Genomic DNA, 19,943 nt, shown 5'->3' with positions numbered 1-19,943 from the left:
TATATATATTTTTTAAAATAAATAAATAAAAAGTTGTGAGAAGGAATTTAGAAGAGTTGGAGAAATTTAGGTGAAGGTGAAGTGAGATGTCAGGTTAGGTTGTTGACTATCATCTACATGGACATTAAAGGCATCTAAGGGGCCATATAAAGGACTTAGTGGTTCTCAACCTTCCTAATGCCATGACCCTTTAATACAGTTCCTCATGTTGTGGTGACCCCCAACCATAAAATTCTTTTCGTTGCTACTTCATAACTGTAATTTTGCTACTGTTATGAATCGTAATGTAAATATCTGATATATTTGTTTTCCGATGGTCGCAACCCACAGGTTGAGGGTGAGGGTGAGGGTAAATGTGAGCTTGATTTCAGGGTCCTCAAGGAATGAAACAGCAGGGAAATTTATCTGATGCAAAAATATCTACTTTAAGAACAAGAACTTGCCCCTTTTTCCCCTCTCCTTTAAAAAAATAACATACAAAAACATTGAGACCTCTCTGAAGTCGCTGCTCTGACACCGGTTCTCTGTCACCAACTGGTTGTCATACACAATTCATTTCATTTTTTTCTTTAAAAAAATGTTTTTAATATGTTTTTATTGATTTCAGAGAGAGTATAAGAGAGGAAAAGGGAGATTTGAAACATCAGTGATGAGAGAGAATCATTGATTAGTTGCCTCCTGCACACTCCCTACTGGATCAAGCTCACAATCCAGGCATGTGCCCTAACTGGGAATTGAACCAGTGACCTGGTTCATGCTCAACCACTGAGCCACACTGGCTGAGATATTTCACTTCTGATACCTGCAGTTAGGAAAGACGCCACAAGTTAAGAGCAAAATTCTAAGGATGACTGCCTCCATTTAAGATGCTAGCTGAAAATTTCATTGTCCCCAATTCTCCCACACTTCTGCCTAGCCTGCTTCAAATTTGGGGCTTCCCACAATCCTTCAGGTTTGATAATTTGGTAGAATTACTCACAGAACTTACTGAAACCACTTATTTATGATTACAGTTTTATGTTAAAAGATACAGATTAGGAATTGAAGAGATGCATGGGCATTGTCTGGGCTGAACAGGGGGTACAGAGCTTGCATTCCCTCTCTTTGTGGGTGTGTTGCCCTCCCAGCACATTATTGTATTCACAAACCAAAAAGCTCCACTAGGTCTCTGTGTCTAGAGTTTTGATTGGGGTTTCATTATGTAGGCATGAATGAGTAAATCATTGGCCATGTACTTGAACTCAATCTCTAGCTCTCCTTCATCCACTTTAGATTGGGCTGGCCCAAAATTTCAACCCTTTAATCATGTGGTTGGTTTTCCTAATAGCCAAGCCCCATCCTAAGCTTCTCTCAGGGTCCATCTTAAATTACCTCTTTGGCATATTGCACACTCCTATACTCAGAGAATTCCAAGGGTTTTTGAAACTACGCCAGGAATCAGAGACAAAGAACAGATATACAAGGGTGGACAGAAAGTAGGTTTACACTTGGGAGTAACTGAAACAGTTTATTTTTACTTTATTTTTTCATTTTAGTCTATTTTTTTTTCAATCTTTAATTTCTTTATTGATTAAGGTATTACATATGTGACCTCATTCCCCCCATTAAAACCCCCCCCCCCATGCCCTCGCCCCCCTGTTGCCTGTGTCCATTGGTTGGGCTTATATGTATGCATACAAGTCTTTTGGTTGATCTCTCCCCTTTACCTCCACCGTCCCCTACTTTTTCCCTCTGAGGTTTGACAGTCTTATCGCTGCTTCTCTGTCTCTGGATCTATCCCTTTTCATCAGCCTATGTTGTTCACTATATTCCACAAATGAGTGAGATCATGTGGTATTCTCCTTTTTTACCGCAGCGTAGTATTCCATTGTGCAGATGTACCACAGTTTTTTAATCCACTCATCTGCTGATGGGCACTTAGGCTGTGAAACAGTTTATTTTTGTATTATTAATTATATTACTTTCCATACAAACAACTGTAAACCTACAGTAGCCCACTCCTGTATTATTTATTATACTAGAGGCCCGGTGCACAGATTCGTGCTCTGGTGGGGTCCCTCGTCCTGGCCTGCGCCATCTCGCAATCTGGGCCCCCTTGGGGGATGTTGGACTGCCGGTTTCGGCCTGATCTCCACAGGCCAGGCCAAGGGACCCCCCAGGCGCATGAATCTGTGCACCGGGCCTCTAGTATGCATATAAGATCTTTGGTTAATCTCTTACTGCCCTCCCCCTTGCCCCCTTCCATCTGAGATTCATCAGTCTGTTCCATGTTTCCATGCCTGTGCGTTGAGCATCTTCCCCCTGGTGGTCAGTGCACATCATAGCTACTGACCAAATGGTTGGATGATCACTTAGACTTTTATATATATAGATCACAAGTTTACATTCTTCTGTTAATTGGATTGTATCTTGGAATCTCTCCTCTTCTTCACAATTACTGTTGATAAGTGGATAGAAGTGGAGCTTGTTTTCTAATAGGAATTTTATTTCAGGTACACATGAAAATTGGTTTACCTACCCACTTAAAACCAGTTGAGAAAAAATATTTTTCGTTAAGGAAAATAAAAGTACTAAATAAGTCATGAGGTATCTTATAATTGAATCACTTTAAAAGTAAGAACTTATTTTGTTTAGGCAAAGCTTTATGTATTTGATTTTTTAATCTTAACTATTTTGATAGTAGCTGTCCCTTCAGCAGATATTCTGTATCTGTTTTTTGCCAGGTGCAAGGACTACAACCATGAATGAGATATAATTTCCACTCCCAAGGAATTTATAGTTTAGCAGAAAACAGATATGTACACAAATAACTTGATAGCTGCTAAAGTTGAGATATTCACATGTTTTGGGGAGCACAAAAGAGAGGGACTTACTCAAAAGGAACTAGGAAAATGTTTTAAGTATGCAAAGACTGGAGGGTGAAGACTATATCTTACAAATAAGCTTCTCTGGATCTGATACTGTGTTTAGATAACTGTAAATAGTCTGATCTGGGACCCAGGAGATGAGGCCGGAAAGATAGGTATAGCCTCTTGTTTATATAAGATACCAAGGAGTTTGGCATTTACCCTATAGTCAATGGGAATTTAAAGTTTTAAAGTAGAAGAATGATTTGTCTGAGCTTATATTGATCATGGTATGATAGATTAATTAGAGAAAGATCAGGTGGACCAATTTGGAAATTTTCCCACCCAAATAGTATAGGGGCTTTAACTTAGGGATAGTGAAGACATATTCAGAAGTAAATTTACAAAAGGAAGGGAAGGGGGAAAGATTTTAGAATGTCTTCAAGATACCCTTCTTGGGCAGTTGGTGATGTGGTGAAGTGAAAAAGAGGTAGGAGGTGTGCAAAAGGAGAAGGTTGAAGATAAAAAAAGGATGTGGGTTTATGCTATTAGGGAGATAAAAGGATCTGTTACTCAAAAGAGAAACCTGAAACTACACGTTTTAGGTGTGATTGTTGAAGTTATGAGGAACAATGATATTTAGGGTGAACATACTGGGTTTCCTAAGGGAGCTTGTAGTCAAGAGTGCCAGGTGCTACAGACATCTGTTAGATAAGGACTAAAAGTAGATAGTTTGCTTTGGCAGATTACCTCTTGTGATCTTAAGAGCCATTTCCATAGTGTCAAATGTTAGATTTCTGCGGGTTAAGGAATGAAAGGGAAATGAGGAAATGCAGACAATTAAAATTCTTCACAGCTTTAAATTTTGTAGCAGTTTTGTCTGGTTTATTATTTACTCTTTCCTTGTAGTGTCAGGGAAATAATTGCATTTTCTCAATCTGTGATTATTTCAGTGTCACATAGTTTTTCTTCTTAACCCTTTGCGGTCCAATTTTATTTTTGGAATTCAAACAGTTTGGTCCAAATTAATTGACGGGATTGAATGTTGAACCGGTTTGCGGACCTCAGCCTCGACTTTGGACCTGCTCCTAGTGCCTGGTCTGTCGAGTCAGCCTCCACGTTGGACTGAAAAGGGTTAAATAAAAAGCATAATTAAACATCATGCTAATTTTAATTGACCTTGGTCTTCAGTTGATATTTTTTCCATACATGACTTGAAGATATATTCATTATACATTAATTGGTATCCTGTTAAAATGTCCAAAAGGCTACTTACTATACCGTGTATAAATTGTCAATTATCTTTGTGACATTGTTATCCTAGAACAGAGCTCTAGGGCCAAAGCTGGAACAATTTAAGCAACAAAATAAATAATAAGAGTATTGGATTATAACCTAAAGAATAATGTAAATATCCATGAGTCCATGCCAATATCAATAAATGATTGATTAGATAAATGGAGGAACTTGTTGATTATGGACTGAATTTAGTGACCTAGTTCCAAAGAACAGAGTATGGAAAGGAAAAAAAATAGTAATTTTATAGTAAAGAAGCCTAGCACACAGCACCTTAGCCAAATACAAGGTTAACTTCATCAATAATAAATCATCATGGCAATATGTATCCTTTGATATAATATGATTGGAAATTCTTTCCAAAAACCCATAACACCAGTCTAATCATAAGAAAACATTTTTTTTAAAGGGCATTATACAAAATACCTGACCAGTACTCTTTAAAAGTACCAAGGACCTGTAAAGAAAAAAAAAAAAAAAAAAAAGATTGAGGAATTGTCACAGATTAGAGGAGATTAAGGAAGCATGACAACTAAATACGGTGTGGTATCCTAAATTGGACCCTGTAACAGGAAAAGGAAATAAGTCGAAAAATTATCTCAATGTTAATTTCATAGTTTTGACAAATGTGCTAAAATTGTGTAAGATGTTAAAATTAGGGGGAACTGGGTAAAGGAAGAGAATTCTTACCCTGTACTGTCTTTGCAAGTTTCCTGCAAATTTAAAATTATTTTAAAACCAATTTAGCTTTTTTTAAAGAGTGGACTATCAAGGACTTTCAGTCAAGGTGGAGAAGTAAACACTATGCTTGCCTCCTTCTGTGGCTACATCAAATTTGCAACTAAATTATAGAACCATCTGAAGACTAGGTGACTTAGATATTGCACCTGCCTGCAGGAAAAGCTCCAGGGGCATGCAGGGAGGAACTGAATTGTCTGGCTTCAGGGTAAGGGGTGGAGGCAGCTCTCTCCCAGAAAGAAGTTCTGGCAGGCACCATTGTTCCTTTGTTGCGCTCTCCCACACAGCCGGCAGGTGCAGGCAGGTGCCATATCTGAGTTCATCCACTTGGTCAACACCACTCCTCCCACTCTGGTGATTCCCTGAGTCTTGCCCCAACCTGAACCTTTTCCAGCAACTATTTCTTTTTTATTTTAAATCCTAATCCGGGGATATTTTTCCATTGATTTTTAGAGAGAATGGAAGAGAGAGGGAAAGACAGAAATATTGATGTGAGAGAAACACATCAATTGGCCTAGGCAGGGGAAGACCCTGCAAACGAGGTTCGTGCCCTTGACTGGAATCAAACCTGGGACCCTTCCGTCTGTAGGCTGACACTCTATTTACTGGCTAAGGCTTTCAGCAACCATTTCTCACAAGCACCTAGCCATTGCTCACACTATGGACTTTCTTAAAATCAAAGATTTGCAAACCCCAAACAAACTGTAGCTGACTTATGGTGCCCTATACTGTACCTCTTGCTAAGTGACCCCTGGCAATAGTGGCACCCAGTCTCTTCAAGATGCCTCCACGCCTAGCACAGTCAACTACCAAACACTGATCACTTTGTAGCTCCTACCAGGTGGCCCTAGGTCAGACACAGGCCTGGAGCTGTACCAGAACTACTCCCAAGAGGTCCAGGATCAACACATCTGGTAGCCAGCTTCACACAACACCAGAGCACCATTCAAATAGATCCACAAATGACACACACAAAGGGTGTACTCTGCAGGCACCAGAGCCCCACTAAAGCAAATTCTACTCTGTGGGGTCAGCCCCTGAAAAACAGCTCATTGTAGTCCTGTATAGTCCTCAGCCAGTCAGCCTGAAGTGTCAGCAGCAATTAAGGCTCAACTACAGCAGGAGGGCACACAAAACTCACACAAGGGACACCATTGGACCACTCAGCTCAGGTGACCTGGGAATATCTGCCACTGGGCCCCATAGTACACCTACTATATTTGGCCACCCTGCAAAGACTGAGTGATATAGCAGATCTACCTAGTACATAGAAACAAACACAGGGAAGCAGCCAAAATGAGGAAACAAACAAAAGAACATGACAAAACTCCAGAAAAAGAACTAAATAAAAATGGAGGCAAGTAATATACCAGATACAGAGTTCAAAAATTTTGAACTCTGTATCTGGTATATTTTTATAAAGATGCTCCGTGAATTTAGGGGAAGAAAAGATGAACTCAGTAAGAACTTACTCAGAACTTACACAGTGATAGAAACTATAAGAAAGAACCATTCAGAAATAAAGAATACAGTAACTAAAATTAAGAATACATTAGATGGAATCAGTACCAGATTACAATAAGCAGAGAAATCAGCAATTTGGAGTACAAGGTAACAAAAAATACCCAATCAGAACCGCAAAAAGGATAAAAAGTTTTTAATGAGGATAGTATAAATGAACTGTGGACAATATTCACATCACAGTAGTACCAGAAGGAGAACGAGTGGACAAGCAATGGGAAATATATTTGAAGCAATAATGGCTGAAAACTTAACTAACCTGGTGAAAGAAATAGACATACAAGTCCAGGAAGTACAAAGAGACCCAAACAGGATAAAACCAAAGAGGCCCAAACCAACATGCATCATGCCAACAAGAGAATCTTAAAAGAAGCATGAGAAAAGTAGTGAGTTATATACAAGAAAGCTCCAATAGGACTGTCATCTGATTACTCAACAGAAACTTTGCAGACCAGAAGGTATTCGAAATATTCTAAGTAATGAAGCAAGGATCTACAACCAAGATTATTCTACCCTGAAAGGCTATTATTTAGAATCCAAGGGGAGATGAAGAGCTTCTCAGACAAGAAAAAGCTAAAGGAGTTAGTATTAGCTAGTATTACAAGATACTTCAGATCAAAGGACACGCATACACACACTAAAAGCAAAGGGATGGAACAAGATATTTCATGAAAAAAAAAAAGGGTAGCAATACTTATTACAGACAAAACAAACCCCCCCCCCCCATTATAAGAGAAAGTTCATTGAAAGTTAGGTAGTAGAAGTGAAACAGGGGTGCTATATAAACAAAAAACAAGCTACAGAGGCAGAAGAAGGGTTCTTGGAGCTTAGGAAAGGGAACGAAAAAGCAAAGCAAAGGTAACTCATCAGAGGAGAAGGGAGAGGCATGGGTGAGCGGGAGTGCCCAAAATAGACTTTAATTTGATATATTTTCATTGATTTCAGAGAGGAAGTGGGGGAGAGAGAGAAATGTCAATGATGAGAATCATCAGCTGCCTCCTGCATGCACCCCCACTGGGGATTGAGCCCGCAACCGAGGCATGTGCCCTTGACCAGAATCGAACCTGGGATCCTTCAATCCACAGGCCAAAGTTCTATCCACTGAGGCAAACCAGCTAGGGCCCCAAATTAGACTTTAAAACAAAGGCTGTAAATAAGAGACAAAGAAGGACATTTGCATATGTAATAGCCAAGATATGTAAGTAACCTAAGCATCTATTCATAGATGATTGAATAAAGATGTGGTACATACATATATGCAATGGAATATTAATTGGCTATAAAAAAGAATGAAATCCTGACCGGATAGAGGGTCGGCCTGTGGACTGAAGGGTCTCAGGTTCGATTCCGGTCAAGGGCGTCTACCTTGGTTGCGGGCACATCCCCAGTAGGGTGTGTGCAGGAGGCAGCTGATGGATGTTTCTCTCTCATCAATGTTTCTAACTCTCTATCCCTCTCCCTCCCTCTCTGTAAAAAAAAATCAATAAAAATATATTTTTTTTAAAAAGAATGAAATCTTACTATTTACAACAACATGGATGGACTTATGGGGTATTATGGTAAGTGAAATAAGTCAGACAGAAAGGCAAATACCTTATGATTTCTCTTATATGTGGAATCAAAAAATGAACAATACAGATACAGAGAACAAATTCAGAAACAGAGGATGGTTGTCATTTGGTAAGTCAGGGGGGCTGGGGTGAAAAGGTGAAGGAAGTAAGAAGTACAAATTGGTAGTTACAAAATGACCACGGCGATATAAAGTGCAGCACAGACAACATAGTAATAACCTTGTGTGGTGTCAGGTGGGTACTACTTATTGGGGGGATCACTTTATAAGTGTTAGTTCCAATAAAACAGACATAATTGATAAGTTATGGTGATGTAAATTTGAGGAAAAGTAAATGAAATCAGATTAGTGACATAGGAATGATAGTCCATATGTAGTCTGGAGCACGGCATTTAACCTTTCCTTTTTTTTTAATAGATAGGGGCTCAGGCTGATTTAATCACTCAAGCAATTTGGGTCTAAACAAAATAAATCTCATAAAACCTTAAAAAAAAATAGCAGGTCTAATCATTATAAATGATATGTGTGTGGTGGTTAGCGTTTTTCTTAAGTTACATAGTCTTTTATACTAGCTGTTATCTAACAGTCTAAAATCAGCTTTCTGATAGTATACACTTTAAGTGGGCCCAGGTTTCTGGTTTCAACCAATCCTGATAATTCTATTTCATTAAGTATCTGTGTTAGGTAGACATGAAATAGATATGAACTAGGCCCAGTGAGAAAGAATTTGTGACCTGTAGTGGCAGATTCCATTCCTGATTTTTAACATTTTCAACTCATGGCTGGCTGCATACGTCAGAACCTGTAACCTGATTTCAAAAATGGGGTGAGCACTATCATGTAGTATTTTTGCTTTGACAGATTACAAATTATAGAAAAAAACAGATAGAGAGGGAAATTATTATAGGTGTTGATAACTATTTTGTCCTCCAAGAATAAATTAGTGGTAAATTTTTTTCAGAAAAAGTATAAACACTGTAAAAGTATAATAGTTGAAGCAAAGTATACCAATTTTTGTTTTCTTTTTAACTGAAGAATGTAAGCATTGATCAGAATTTTCTGATGTATAACAATTTCTCTAGCATGGTGTATAAGATACATTCATAAGTGAAGTATGAACATGTGGAGATGAAATCAGAAAATTGTAGTGGTTAGTGCAGTTTGGGGAATTTCCAGAAGAATTTCATTTCAGTGAACTGATTTGGGCCTTATGAGGAAAGCCCAATTAGAAGGAGAAAAACAAAAGCAAAAACAGAAAAGAAAAAGCAATAAAATAGGAGAGTACAGACTTTTTAGCTTAAAAATCACCAGCATAGTCTCTGAATCATTTTCTCTTAATTTACATTTAATTGGTGAGTCAGGTAAAATTTTTGCTTTTCAGTAAATGTATTTCCCACAATTGGAATCAGCCTTTTTTATTGTGGAACCAGTTCTTATCTCTCTCTCAGCAGTCACCTTATTCAAAAGAACCTTCCAGGGCTACTATGAACTATGAAACATAGCAAAGGATTCGGAACTTGAAACAAAAAACTTTGATCAGACATTTTCAAATAGTTTGGTATTTTGCATTCATATTCTTTTACTATGGTATCCATTTTTATTATAACCAGTTTTGATTCAGTCATTGTCTAACAAACATTACTAATAGCCTTGACTTATAAATGATAAAGAAAAAGGAATTTCTTAAAATTTTACAACTATTTTCATTTTGGTGAAAAATGATTTAAATATTAGAAATTTGTTTTAAATGTTATTTCACAATCAGTTTTTCTTTGAACTGATTATTGCATAGTATTCTTCCAAATCTAGCATACTTTCTCTGTTTTACCCAAAGATATTTCTTCCTAGCATTAGAAACATCAAAGAACCTGTTGCTCATTCAAAGCATTGAATAGTTACTTGGATCTTTAGTGTTGAACTCCCAACAGTGCATGACCAAAATTTATGCTATATTAAGTTATGAAAGTTTTAATGGATTTAAACTAAAGAAGTACACGTTTTATCCAACTGTTGCTGGTTTCATTCACTTGCTGCTGTTGGTTTTTTTTGCTAATTTACATTTGCAAATTCTTCATTTAGTTGTCCAGGATACTTCAATGAATTAGTTTGAATCTTTTTATTCCAGTGTTTTCTTTGTGATGCCTTCCACCCCATCCCCACAGATACTACTATCAGTGGAAATTTTCTCTATGCGGATATCTTTGCCCATTTGACTCTATCTTTACACCCAGGCATCTATAAATATAGTATTCCTTTTTTATCTTAGATTTCAGTGCCTCCTGTGTAAACATCAATCAAGATGTCTCGTGGCAGATAAACTTCAGAACATCATCTTGGTTTCCACTCATTGTTGTGTATAATGCGAAGATTTCCAGATGCTTATCCCTTTAAAATCTAGTTATGTTCTTTTTTGTTTTGTTTTTTTCAACTTTCTGGCATTCTTATCCATGATTTCATCTTATGGTTTTGCTATAAAAGTACCATCTTTCCCCTTTTTGTCTAATTTGACATCGAACCTATCTTAATCTTTAAAAGCTCATCCAATAGTGGCCAAATAAAATCCAAAAATCCTACTATCAATACAACTTCCAGGGTTCACTCACATTTCCAAATTTGTTTTTAATTCTTAATTCCCTTTTTATTATCCCAATTGATAATATTCTCTTTGTTCAGTTTCCCTCCTTACTAGTAGTCTGCTTTTTTTTTACATGAGGTCTCTATTTTTCTAACTGAAAAAATGATTTTATTGTAGTAATCAGCTTACATTTATATTGAATTTCAATTTTATTTAGTGCTTAATCTATATTTTCTCCTTCCTTCATTTATGGGTGTAGATTTCTAAACCTATTTCTGAAGCTGTTGTCTGAGTGATGAGACAGTAGTGTTTCTACCTAATAGTTTTGTGAATTGAGGAATTCCCATTTATATTCTTTGTTTACTTATAAAGTACTTAATTATTTGGCTTTACACTATATTGAAATGAGAAATGATGGGAACTCTCTGGTATCTAAAATTAAAATTATATGAGTTCTTTGTGTGTATTATCTGAGGAAGTATATGATTTTCTTGAACTGGAAACTTCTTAAACTTCTTGTCCTGTAAGTAGTGGAGAGTCTTCACATATCCCTCCAGGCAGAGCTAAAATGACCACTTATGAGACATGAACAAACATTTGTCACATGATGGAGATAGCAACAAAGCAGTAACTCCCCTGAGAAATAAACTGATTTAGAAGAACCGAAGAGCCAAATAGGAAAAACAGAAAACTACTTTCTCCCCTGGTACAAGAGCTGAATAGAAAGCCAGACACCATCAGGTTGTGACTCATTATTCCTCACATCTGGTTTTACTGATGTAATCTAGGGCATAATCCCAACCCTGGAGAAGCTATGGTGAAGAATCAGTGAATTAGAAGATTCACTTCATATTAGCTTTTTCCAACCTTGCTGTTACTTACCAGCCTTGGAGGTACCTATATTACTAGTAATTCTTAATTGGAGGTACTCGTTTTACTAGTACCTCTTTATATTTAAAAGAAGTGTTTAATATTTTAAATTAGTTCCAGTTTCTAATTGGGCATAATGTGAGAGTGCTTTAGTTATCCAACGTTCAAGTATATTTATTTGCCTGCATTTTATAGTTTAATTTGTAGCAGAGCCAAAAATCAAGCTCACCATGCCTTACTCCATAGTCCATGTACTTAACACTATACTACACTCAACTCTGCATTGCATTCTGTTTTAGGTTTTGAAATAGATATATTGGTCTCTTTTGAAATAGACATGCTTGTTCTCTTTGGGTATTACCTTGCTGTTCCCCAGCCACCCAACTGCATAGTGGCACTTATAAAACAGTATACTTTTGGCAGTTTTGGAGATAATGTTTGCAGATTTCATATGATTAGGCCAGTTTTAACATGCTTTTGAACGTCTTTTTTAGGTTGCTACTTCTTGCACATAAATTTATATCATCGTTTTCCAATCTTAAACTTGGTTACATCATTAGTTAATATTGTTTTCAGGTATCCTCATTCTCTTACTGCTAAGCAATGTTTTTAAATGAAATAAGGGTCTAGATCTGATGATTACCAAGCCCTAGAGATTGGTGTCTCAGGGATACAACTTATTCCCCTCAAATATGGAATATTGTCAAGAAAAGTTCTGCTCTGTTGAACAGGGAATTCAGACAGACTTTTAAAAATGAAAATTGAGAACCTTCCTGAATGAGATTTTATTCTAATCTCCTATTACATCCTAAGAATAGGCTGCTGGCCTCCATTACTTTCAGGAAATGAAAAATGGCTCAGAAGCTAAGTAAGCTAAGCCATCTCTTTCTCAATTGTTTCAGTTTCTCAGGAATTGCTGTACAATGCTGCCAATAACGATCTCCGGGGATCTGACCCCCATTCCACCTCCCACTGCCTCCTCTGCAGCTCCAGATGCCACCAAAAGAAGGAGCTTTGAAGAAAGTGCCTGTACCCTCTTTTACCCTGAGGTGGGTGAGGCCAGGCAGGGTGATTCTCAGGATATCCTGATGATCAAAGGTATAGTTGAAGCCTTCATCAAGAATTTCTTGAAGATGACCAAGGAATTTGGGAAACATTACCAAATAGCCTAAAATCTGAAGATGGAGCTCAAGAATGGATGGCACAAATGCCACCTGAAATGTATTATATGCTGACATACTTGACCCTAAATAAGCTCCTTGAGGACAGACTGTTACGCTGTTTTTATATCTATTCCACAACCTCTACAATGTCTGGCATAGTAACAAGCATGTAAACTATATTCAATAATATTAGTGACTGAGAGGAAAGACTTAATAGAAAGTGCTCTCCAACCCATCTTTCCTTAGCACTTAATCTAAGAGAATAGTGATAAAGAGAGTTCAATGATGTCTCAAACTTCTTGGCCACTGTTGTCTTCTGTCTGGCTGTCTCTCTGAGTAGGAAATATCTCTCCAGTATATGAATTTTCCAGTATGAATACTTAAAGTTATGTCTTCACTGATGCCTGGGCTTTTACTTCTTACGTATTTTATTGTATTTAGCTATTTGATGGAAATCTTATCTGAACCACAGTCTAGGGGTTTTTTAAATCCTTTTGTATCTATTTTTAAGATTCAGTAGTAAAAAGTCTTGCTTCTTGATTAGATCTTACCTTAGTCATCACTGTGTTTCAGAAGTAGGCTATACTATCACAACATCAATTTTCCAGAAATCTAACTTGTTAATCTTGAATGGCAATGCATAGTCTTAAATCTTACCTGAGCAATGCTAGAAGAGTCTGCTAAAAGAGTATTTACAGTAATGAGATTGAAGATATTATGTAATATAAACTTTTTCTCTTAGAAAAACGGAGATATTAGAAACAGTTGCGTTCAGTTCTTCAGTTTGTCCTTCTTCTTCATTAAGGAGTTTGTCCTTCTTCATTAAGGAGTTAACTCTTATTTTGAGGCAGATCTTAAAAATCTCATCTTCAGTTATTTGATTTCTTGTACCTTTTGTGCCTTCAGTTATATGTAAGGCTTTTTATTTGTAACTTTTTCAAGTTAAAAGTGAACATTGCAGAACGCTACTAGTTTTTTGACAAACATGAAATTGACATTCCTTATGTATTCTCAACAGCTAGCTTTTTAGGTTATAAGGAATCCCATCAGGAACAAGTATATTTTATTCAGGAAAATAATCTTTCCTGAATGACTTACTTATCTCTTGAATAAGAGAAGTGTTAAATTATGCTGCATTGACCTGGTGTTTTGGTAAAACTATGAGATGTTTTGAAGGGAAATTGAGTTTATTTATCTTCATGAGCTTTTATGTGCAGCTTTAAAGGGGGTTTATTCTATTTCATGGAGAAATTAGTCACTTCTAGAATATGCTGCAGTGGGAAAACATAGAATATGAAAATTACCTCTAGATGAATATGTGGATTTTAGGTCTAACTCTTTAATTTTTATCTCTGATTCTAGTAAATGAAACAATCAGGTTGCATTGTAAGTTTTGTTTGTCAGTTTATATGGTGAATTGGAATTAATAATCAGGAACAGATTTGATTAGGATATTGTTAGTGGTTTTTATCAATAAACATCTCAATTATATGTTTCAAAGTAGTAATACATAAAAACTGAATTATTCAGTTCATTCTTCCACTAAAACTAGTTTTCCCTCTATTAATCTAACAGAAGAAATTGTGTATATGAAACCTGTGAAATTCTTTTGGCAGCAGCTAGTGTGGTTTGTCCTCTGCTTATTGTCCTGTTACTGTCAGCTCAAAAATCATATTACAGGGAATGACAGTGGCAACAACTAAAATGTTACAGTGCTAACAAAGTATGGTTTAACATTTTTATACTTGAATTTTCCTATGGTTTCTATCTTTTCCTGTCTCTCCAGGTTCCCAAACAACCTCAGATAAGTCTTCCCAGCGACCATCAGAGAGTATGAACTGTAGCCCTACCCGGAAGAGGTCTTCATCTGAAAGTACTTCTTCAACAGGCAAGTGCTGTTTCTTTAACCAGACTTTAAAGATAATTTCTCATCTGTTACTTGTGAATAGACTTAAAATATAATATTGTATATTTATAATAAAAATTATAATTTATATTGACTTACAATATTGTATTAAAACAAAGTTGCTTTGGAGTCAGTAACAATGTACATTGAAACAATATAATAGTCTTCCCCTTTTACTCCATTGTGTCCAGCTAGACATACAGTAGTCCTCCTTTATCCATGGAGGAACTGTTCTAAGAACACCAGTGGATGCCTAAAATCACAGATAATACTGAATCATAGCCCTGACCGGTTTGGCTCAGTTGATAGAGTGTCGGCCTGCAGACTGAAGAGTCCCAGGTTCGATTCCAGTCAAGGGCACGTGCCTTGGTTGCGGGCACATCCCCAGTAGGGGGTGTGCAGGAGGCAGCTGATTGTTGTTTCTCTCTCATCAATGTTTCTAACTCTCTATCCCTCTCCCTTCCTCTCTGTAAAAAATCAATAAAATATATTTTTTTTAAAAAATACTGAATCATATGTTTTCTGTTAATGTCTTCCACCCACAAATTTAATTCCTTTTCTATTTTAACTTAAGTAATTATCACCCCCATGGCCATAACTTTCAGTTTGAGATGTGACAGCAAAACTAGCATGAATTTCTTTTTCCTTCTTTACAATTTCTTAGATAGAAAATTAATTGTTACTGCCAGCATCACTACTCTTGTGATTTGGGGCTGTTATTAATTTAAAAAATAAGGCTAATTGAACACAAGCACTACTATACTGATACAGTAGTGTCCTATGTTTTCAGATTGATGTTTATTTTACACACACACACACACACACACACACACACACGAGGCCTGATGCACGAAATTCATGCAAGGGGCTCGGCCCTCGCAGCCCTGGCTGCCTTGGCTCGGCCCGGCCCTCGCAGCCCTGACTGCCTTGGCCCTCACAGCCCTGGTTACCTTGGCCTTGGAAGCCCTAACCTTGTCTGGAAGGTCATCCAGAAGATCGTTCTGCTGTTTGGCCTAATTAGCATATTTAGCTCTTTATTATATAGGATTTTATTGATTTCAGGGAGGAAGGGAGAGGGGGAGAGAGAGAAATATCAATGTTGAGAGAGAATCATTGATCAGCTGCCTCCTGCATGCCCCACACAGGGGATTGAGTCCACAACCTGGGCATGTGCCCTCTCCAGGAATTGAACCGTGACCTCCTGGTTTATAGGTCGACACTCAACCACTGAGCCATACCAGCTGGGCATCTCATCATTGATGTTTCCATCTCCCTCTTCCTTTCCCTTCCTCTATCTGAAATCAAGAAAAACATACGTATATTTTAAAATATGACATTCACAAATCTCTGAGATATACAAAGAAATTTATAAGGTTGTAAGAAGAATATTAATATTTATTTCTAACCTCAAAATTAGTAATGTTTATGTATTTATAATTAGTAATATTTATGTATTTTTTTATATTTTTTAATTGATTTCAAAGAGGAAGGGAGAGGGAGAGAGAGATAGAAACATCAATGATGAGAGAAAATTCTTTTAGGAGTTTTATGGTGTCAGGTCTTACACTTATGTCTTTAATCTCTTTTAAGTTTATTATGAAACTGGTGTATGAAACTAGTCTGGTTTCTTTATATATTTTTTACATGTATCTGTCTAGTTTTTCCAACACCATTTATTGAAGAGACTATCTTTACCCATTGTATAGTCTTGCCTCTTTGGTCATAGATTAATTCACTATATAGGTGTGGGTTTATAGTCTGGGCTCTCTATTCTTTTCCATTGGCCTATTTGTCTGTAGTTATGCCAGTCCATGCTGTTTTAAGTATAGAAAGAACTTTTTTCTTTCTCAAGATTGCTTTGGCTAGTCTGGTCTTTTGTGGTTCCATATAGATTTTTAAAGTATTTATTATAGTTCTGTGAAAAATGCCTTTGATATTTTAGTAGGGATTGTACTGAATCTGTAGAATCTTTGGGTAATTTGGAAATTTTAGTGATGTTAATTCTTCCCTATGCATGCATTTGTAATTGTATTTTCCATGTATTTGTATCTTCTTCAGTTTCTTCAATGTACAGGACTTTTACGTCCTTTGTTAAATTTATATACAAGTATTTTTTTATGCAATTGTAAATGGGATTATTTCTCTTCTTTCTTGCTCTTTCTTTCTTTCTATTAATTTCAGAGAGAGGAAGGGAGAGGGAGATAGTAACATCAATGATGAGAGAGAATCATTGATTAGCTGTCTTCTGCACTCCCCCTACTGGGGATTGAGCTGCAACCCAGGTATGTGCCCTGACTGGGAATCGAACCCAGGACCTCCTGGATCGTGGGTCAATGCTCAGCCACTGAGCCATACCAGTTGGGCAGGGATTTTTTTGTTTGTTTGTTTCTTTTGAGAGAGTAGAAGAGACAGAGGGAGCAGTGAGAGGGAGAGAGAAAAACATAAATTTGTTGTTCCACTTATTTATGCAGTCATTGGTTGATTCTTGTATGTGCCCTGCCCTGGAATCTGAATCACAACTTGATGTATTAGGATGATACTCACCAGCTGAGCTACCCAGCCAGACCTGTACAGATTTTTTAAATTATAATTTTAAAGCTTTACTTAAGAAGAGAGTTTTACTTCTATTCCTTTGCATTTAAGACATTGTCAGAAAAGGCATTGAACTAGTAATATTATCTATTAGAGGCCTGGTGCACGAGTGTGTGTGTGTGTGTGTGTGTGTGTGTGTGTGTGTGTGTGTCTGTGTGTCCCTCAGCCCAGCCTGCACCTTCTCCAATCTGGGACATTCCTCTCACAATCCAGGACTGCTGGCTCCCAACCGCTCACCTTCCTGCCCGCCTGATTGCCCCTTACTGCTTCTGCCTGCCAGCCTGGTCACCCCCTAACCACTCCCCTGCCAGCTTTATTGACACCTAACTGCTTCCCTGCTGGCCTGATGGACACCTAACTGCTCTCCCCTGCTGGCCCGGTCACCCCTAACTTCCCTCCCTTGCCAGCCTGGTTGCCCCTAACTGCCCTCCCCTGCTGGCCATCTTGTGGCGGCCATCTTTGACCACATGGGGGTGGCCATCTTGTGTGTTGGAGTGACAGTCAATTTGCATATTGCCTCTTTATTATATAGGATATTTAAAGTTTAGGTCTTTATCCAAGATCCAAGATTGCTTTAACTGACAAATCCTTTAATTAGACCTTCATTTTTGATGAAATTAACTCTTATTTCTTTCTGCTCTTCATCTCAGAGAATGAGAATTCTTATTTTTTTTAATCCACATATTATTAAGGAAATATGAGTCAATTTTGAATTTATTATGGTTACTGAAATGTACCCTATTCATGAAAGTATACTGTCAACTTGCCTATGAAAGACAAATGTATATGGTATTATGATGTTTAATCTTGCTGTGAAAAATAGAGCAGTATTTCTTATCTTTTGTCCTATGTAAAAAGTTATTTAAATAGCTAGCTGTGTTCAGTTTTTATCTGTGTGATTTGTCATCTTATTTAGTGAACGGAGTTCCCTCTCGAAGTCCAAGATTGGTTTCTTCTGGGGATGACTCTGTGGATAGTCTGTTGCAGCGGATGGTACAACATGAGGACCAAGAGCCCCTGGAGAAAAATATTGATGCTGAGGTTGCATCTGCCTCTGTGCCACCTTCCTGTAGTCCAGGCCATAGCCACAGCAAGGAGCGAACCATGGGAAAACCAGATGGCCTTCTAGTGCCTGCAGTCCCCAGTGACTCCTGCAGTAATAACATCTCAATCCTTTCTGAAAAGTTGCCAAGCAGCTGTTCCCCTCATCATATTAAGAGAAGTATAGTGGAAGCTATGCAGCGCCAAGCTCGGAAAATGTGCAATTATGATAAAATCTTGGCCACAAAGAAAAACCTGGACCATGTCAATAAAATTTTAAAAGCCAAAAAACTTCAAAGACAAGCCAGGACAGGAAATAACTTTGTGAAACGCAGACCAGGTCGACCTCGGAAATGTCCCCTCCAGGCTGTGGTATCAATGCAAGCATTCCAGGCTACCCAGTTTGTTAGCCCAGAATTGAATGAAGATGAGGAAGGAACAGCACTACACCTTGGTCCTGATACGGTTACAGATGTCATTGAAGCTGTTGTTCAGAGTATAAACCTGAATTCAGAACATAAGAAGGGATTGAAGAGGAAAAGTTGGCTTTTGGAAGAACAGGCCAAGAAAAAGCAGAGGCCATTCCTAGAACAAGAAGAACAAGAGAACACTAAATGGTAATTCCTTGCTTATTAACATTTTTATTTGAGTAGAGGAAACTAGCTTTTATACAAATGTAACATACCTATGCAGATGTATAATTCAGTTAATCTTAAAACCTTTTATTGTATACTAGAGGCCCAGTGCACGAAATTTTTGCACTGGTAGGATCCCTAGAGGCTCCCGGCCAGGGCCTTCCCTCCCTTCCCCTGGCCAGCCCTGCCCCCTGGTTGAACTCCCGGATAACTCCTGGTCGAGGGGACAATTTGCATACTACGCTTTTATTATATAGGAAGACCTGTTCTTCTCTGTTCTATTTTAAAGTGTTCTTATTCATGGCTGTCCAAAATTATAAATGATTAAAAAGCAAAGGGGATGTAATAATCTAACTCAAGCCCCTCACTTTACAGATGAGGAAATCAAGGCCTAGAGAGATTATATATTTTATCCAGTATATAGCTATGTAAGTGGAATCATTTTTACTATCACACTATTTTACCTTTATTGTGTTCTAAATTTTCCATCCTATCATCAAATACATTTTCCTGCATATTAGATTTATTTTCTTCATAGTTTCCTTTTTATATTTTTACTTTTTTCTTAAAGGTGTAGAGTAGAAAGTAAAAAATTACCAAAAAAACCAAACCATTTAGTCCTTTTGTTATATATCCAACCATTTATTTCCCTGAAGGTTTTATTTTTTAAAAAATACATTTTTAGTGATTTCAGAGAGGAAGGGAGAGGGAGAGATAGCTAGAAACATCAATGATGAGAGAGAATCATTGATCAGCTATCTCCTGCACACCCCACACTGGGGATTGAGCCTGCAACCTAGACTTGGAGCCTGCAACCCAGGCATGTACCCTGACTGGGAATTGAACCGTGAACTCTAGGTTCATAGATAGACACTCAAACATTGAGTCACATCGGCAGGATGGTTTATTCAATATTTTAAAATTAATTAGTACAATATTCACCATTTGCAAATGGCTTTAGCTTTACTAAATATGTCATGCTCAAGCCCTAACTGATTTGGCTCAGTGGATATTGTGTAGGCCTGTGGACTGAAGGGTCCTGAGTTGGATTCCAGTCAAGAGCACATGCCCAGGTTGTGGACTCAATCCCCAGTAGGGGGCGTGCAGGAGCCAGCCAATTAATGCTTCTCTCTCATCATTGATGTTTCTATCTCTCTGCCTTCCTCTCTGAAATTAATAAAATATATATA

At 37.5% G+C, this 19,943-nt stretch overlaps 1 protein-coding gene across 2 annotated transcripts in view; it reads left to right on the top strand.

Moving 5' to 3' along the window:
* The window catches only part of ASH1L (ash1 (absent, small, or homeotic)-like (Drosophila)), a 131,963-nt gene that overhangs the window by 39,887 nt on the left and 72,133 nt on the right, over positions 1-19,943 (top strand). For both annotated transcript variants that reach the window (XM_014540820.1, XM_005867543.2), the window contains exons 4-5: positions 14,366-14,467; positions 17,994-18,735. In XM_014540820.1, the coding sequence (XP_014396306.1) occupies positions 14,366-14,467; positions 17,994-18,735 (844 nt within the window). The remainder of the gene's footprint in view (positions 1-14,365; positions 14,468-17,993; positions 18,736-19,943) is intronic.

Source organism: Myotis brandtii, unplaced genomic scaffold (assembly GCF_000412655.1).
Source record: "Myotis brandtii unplaced genomic scaffold, ASM41265v1 scaffold250, whole genome shotgun sequence".
NCBI classification, from domain to species: Eukaryota; Metazoa; Chordata; class Mammalia; order Chiroptera; family Vespertilionidae; genus Myotis; species Myotis brandtii.
Note: the sequence above shows the minus strand (reverse complement) of the source record. Positions and strands in the feature narration are given on the sequence as shown.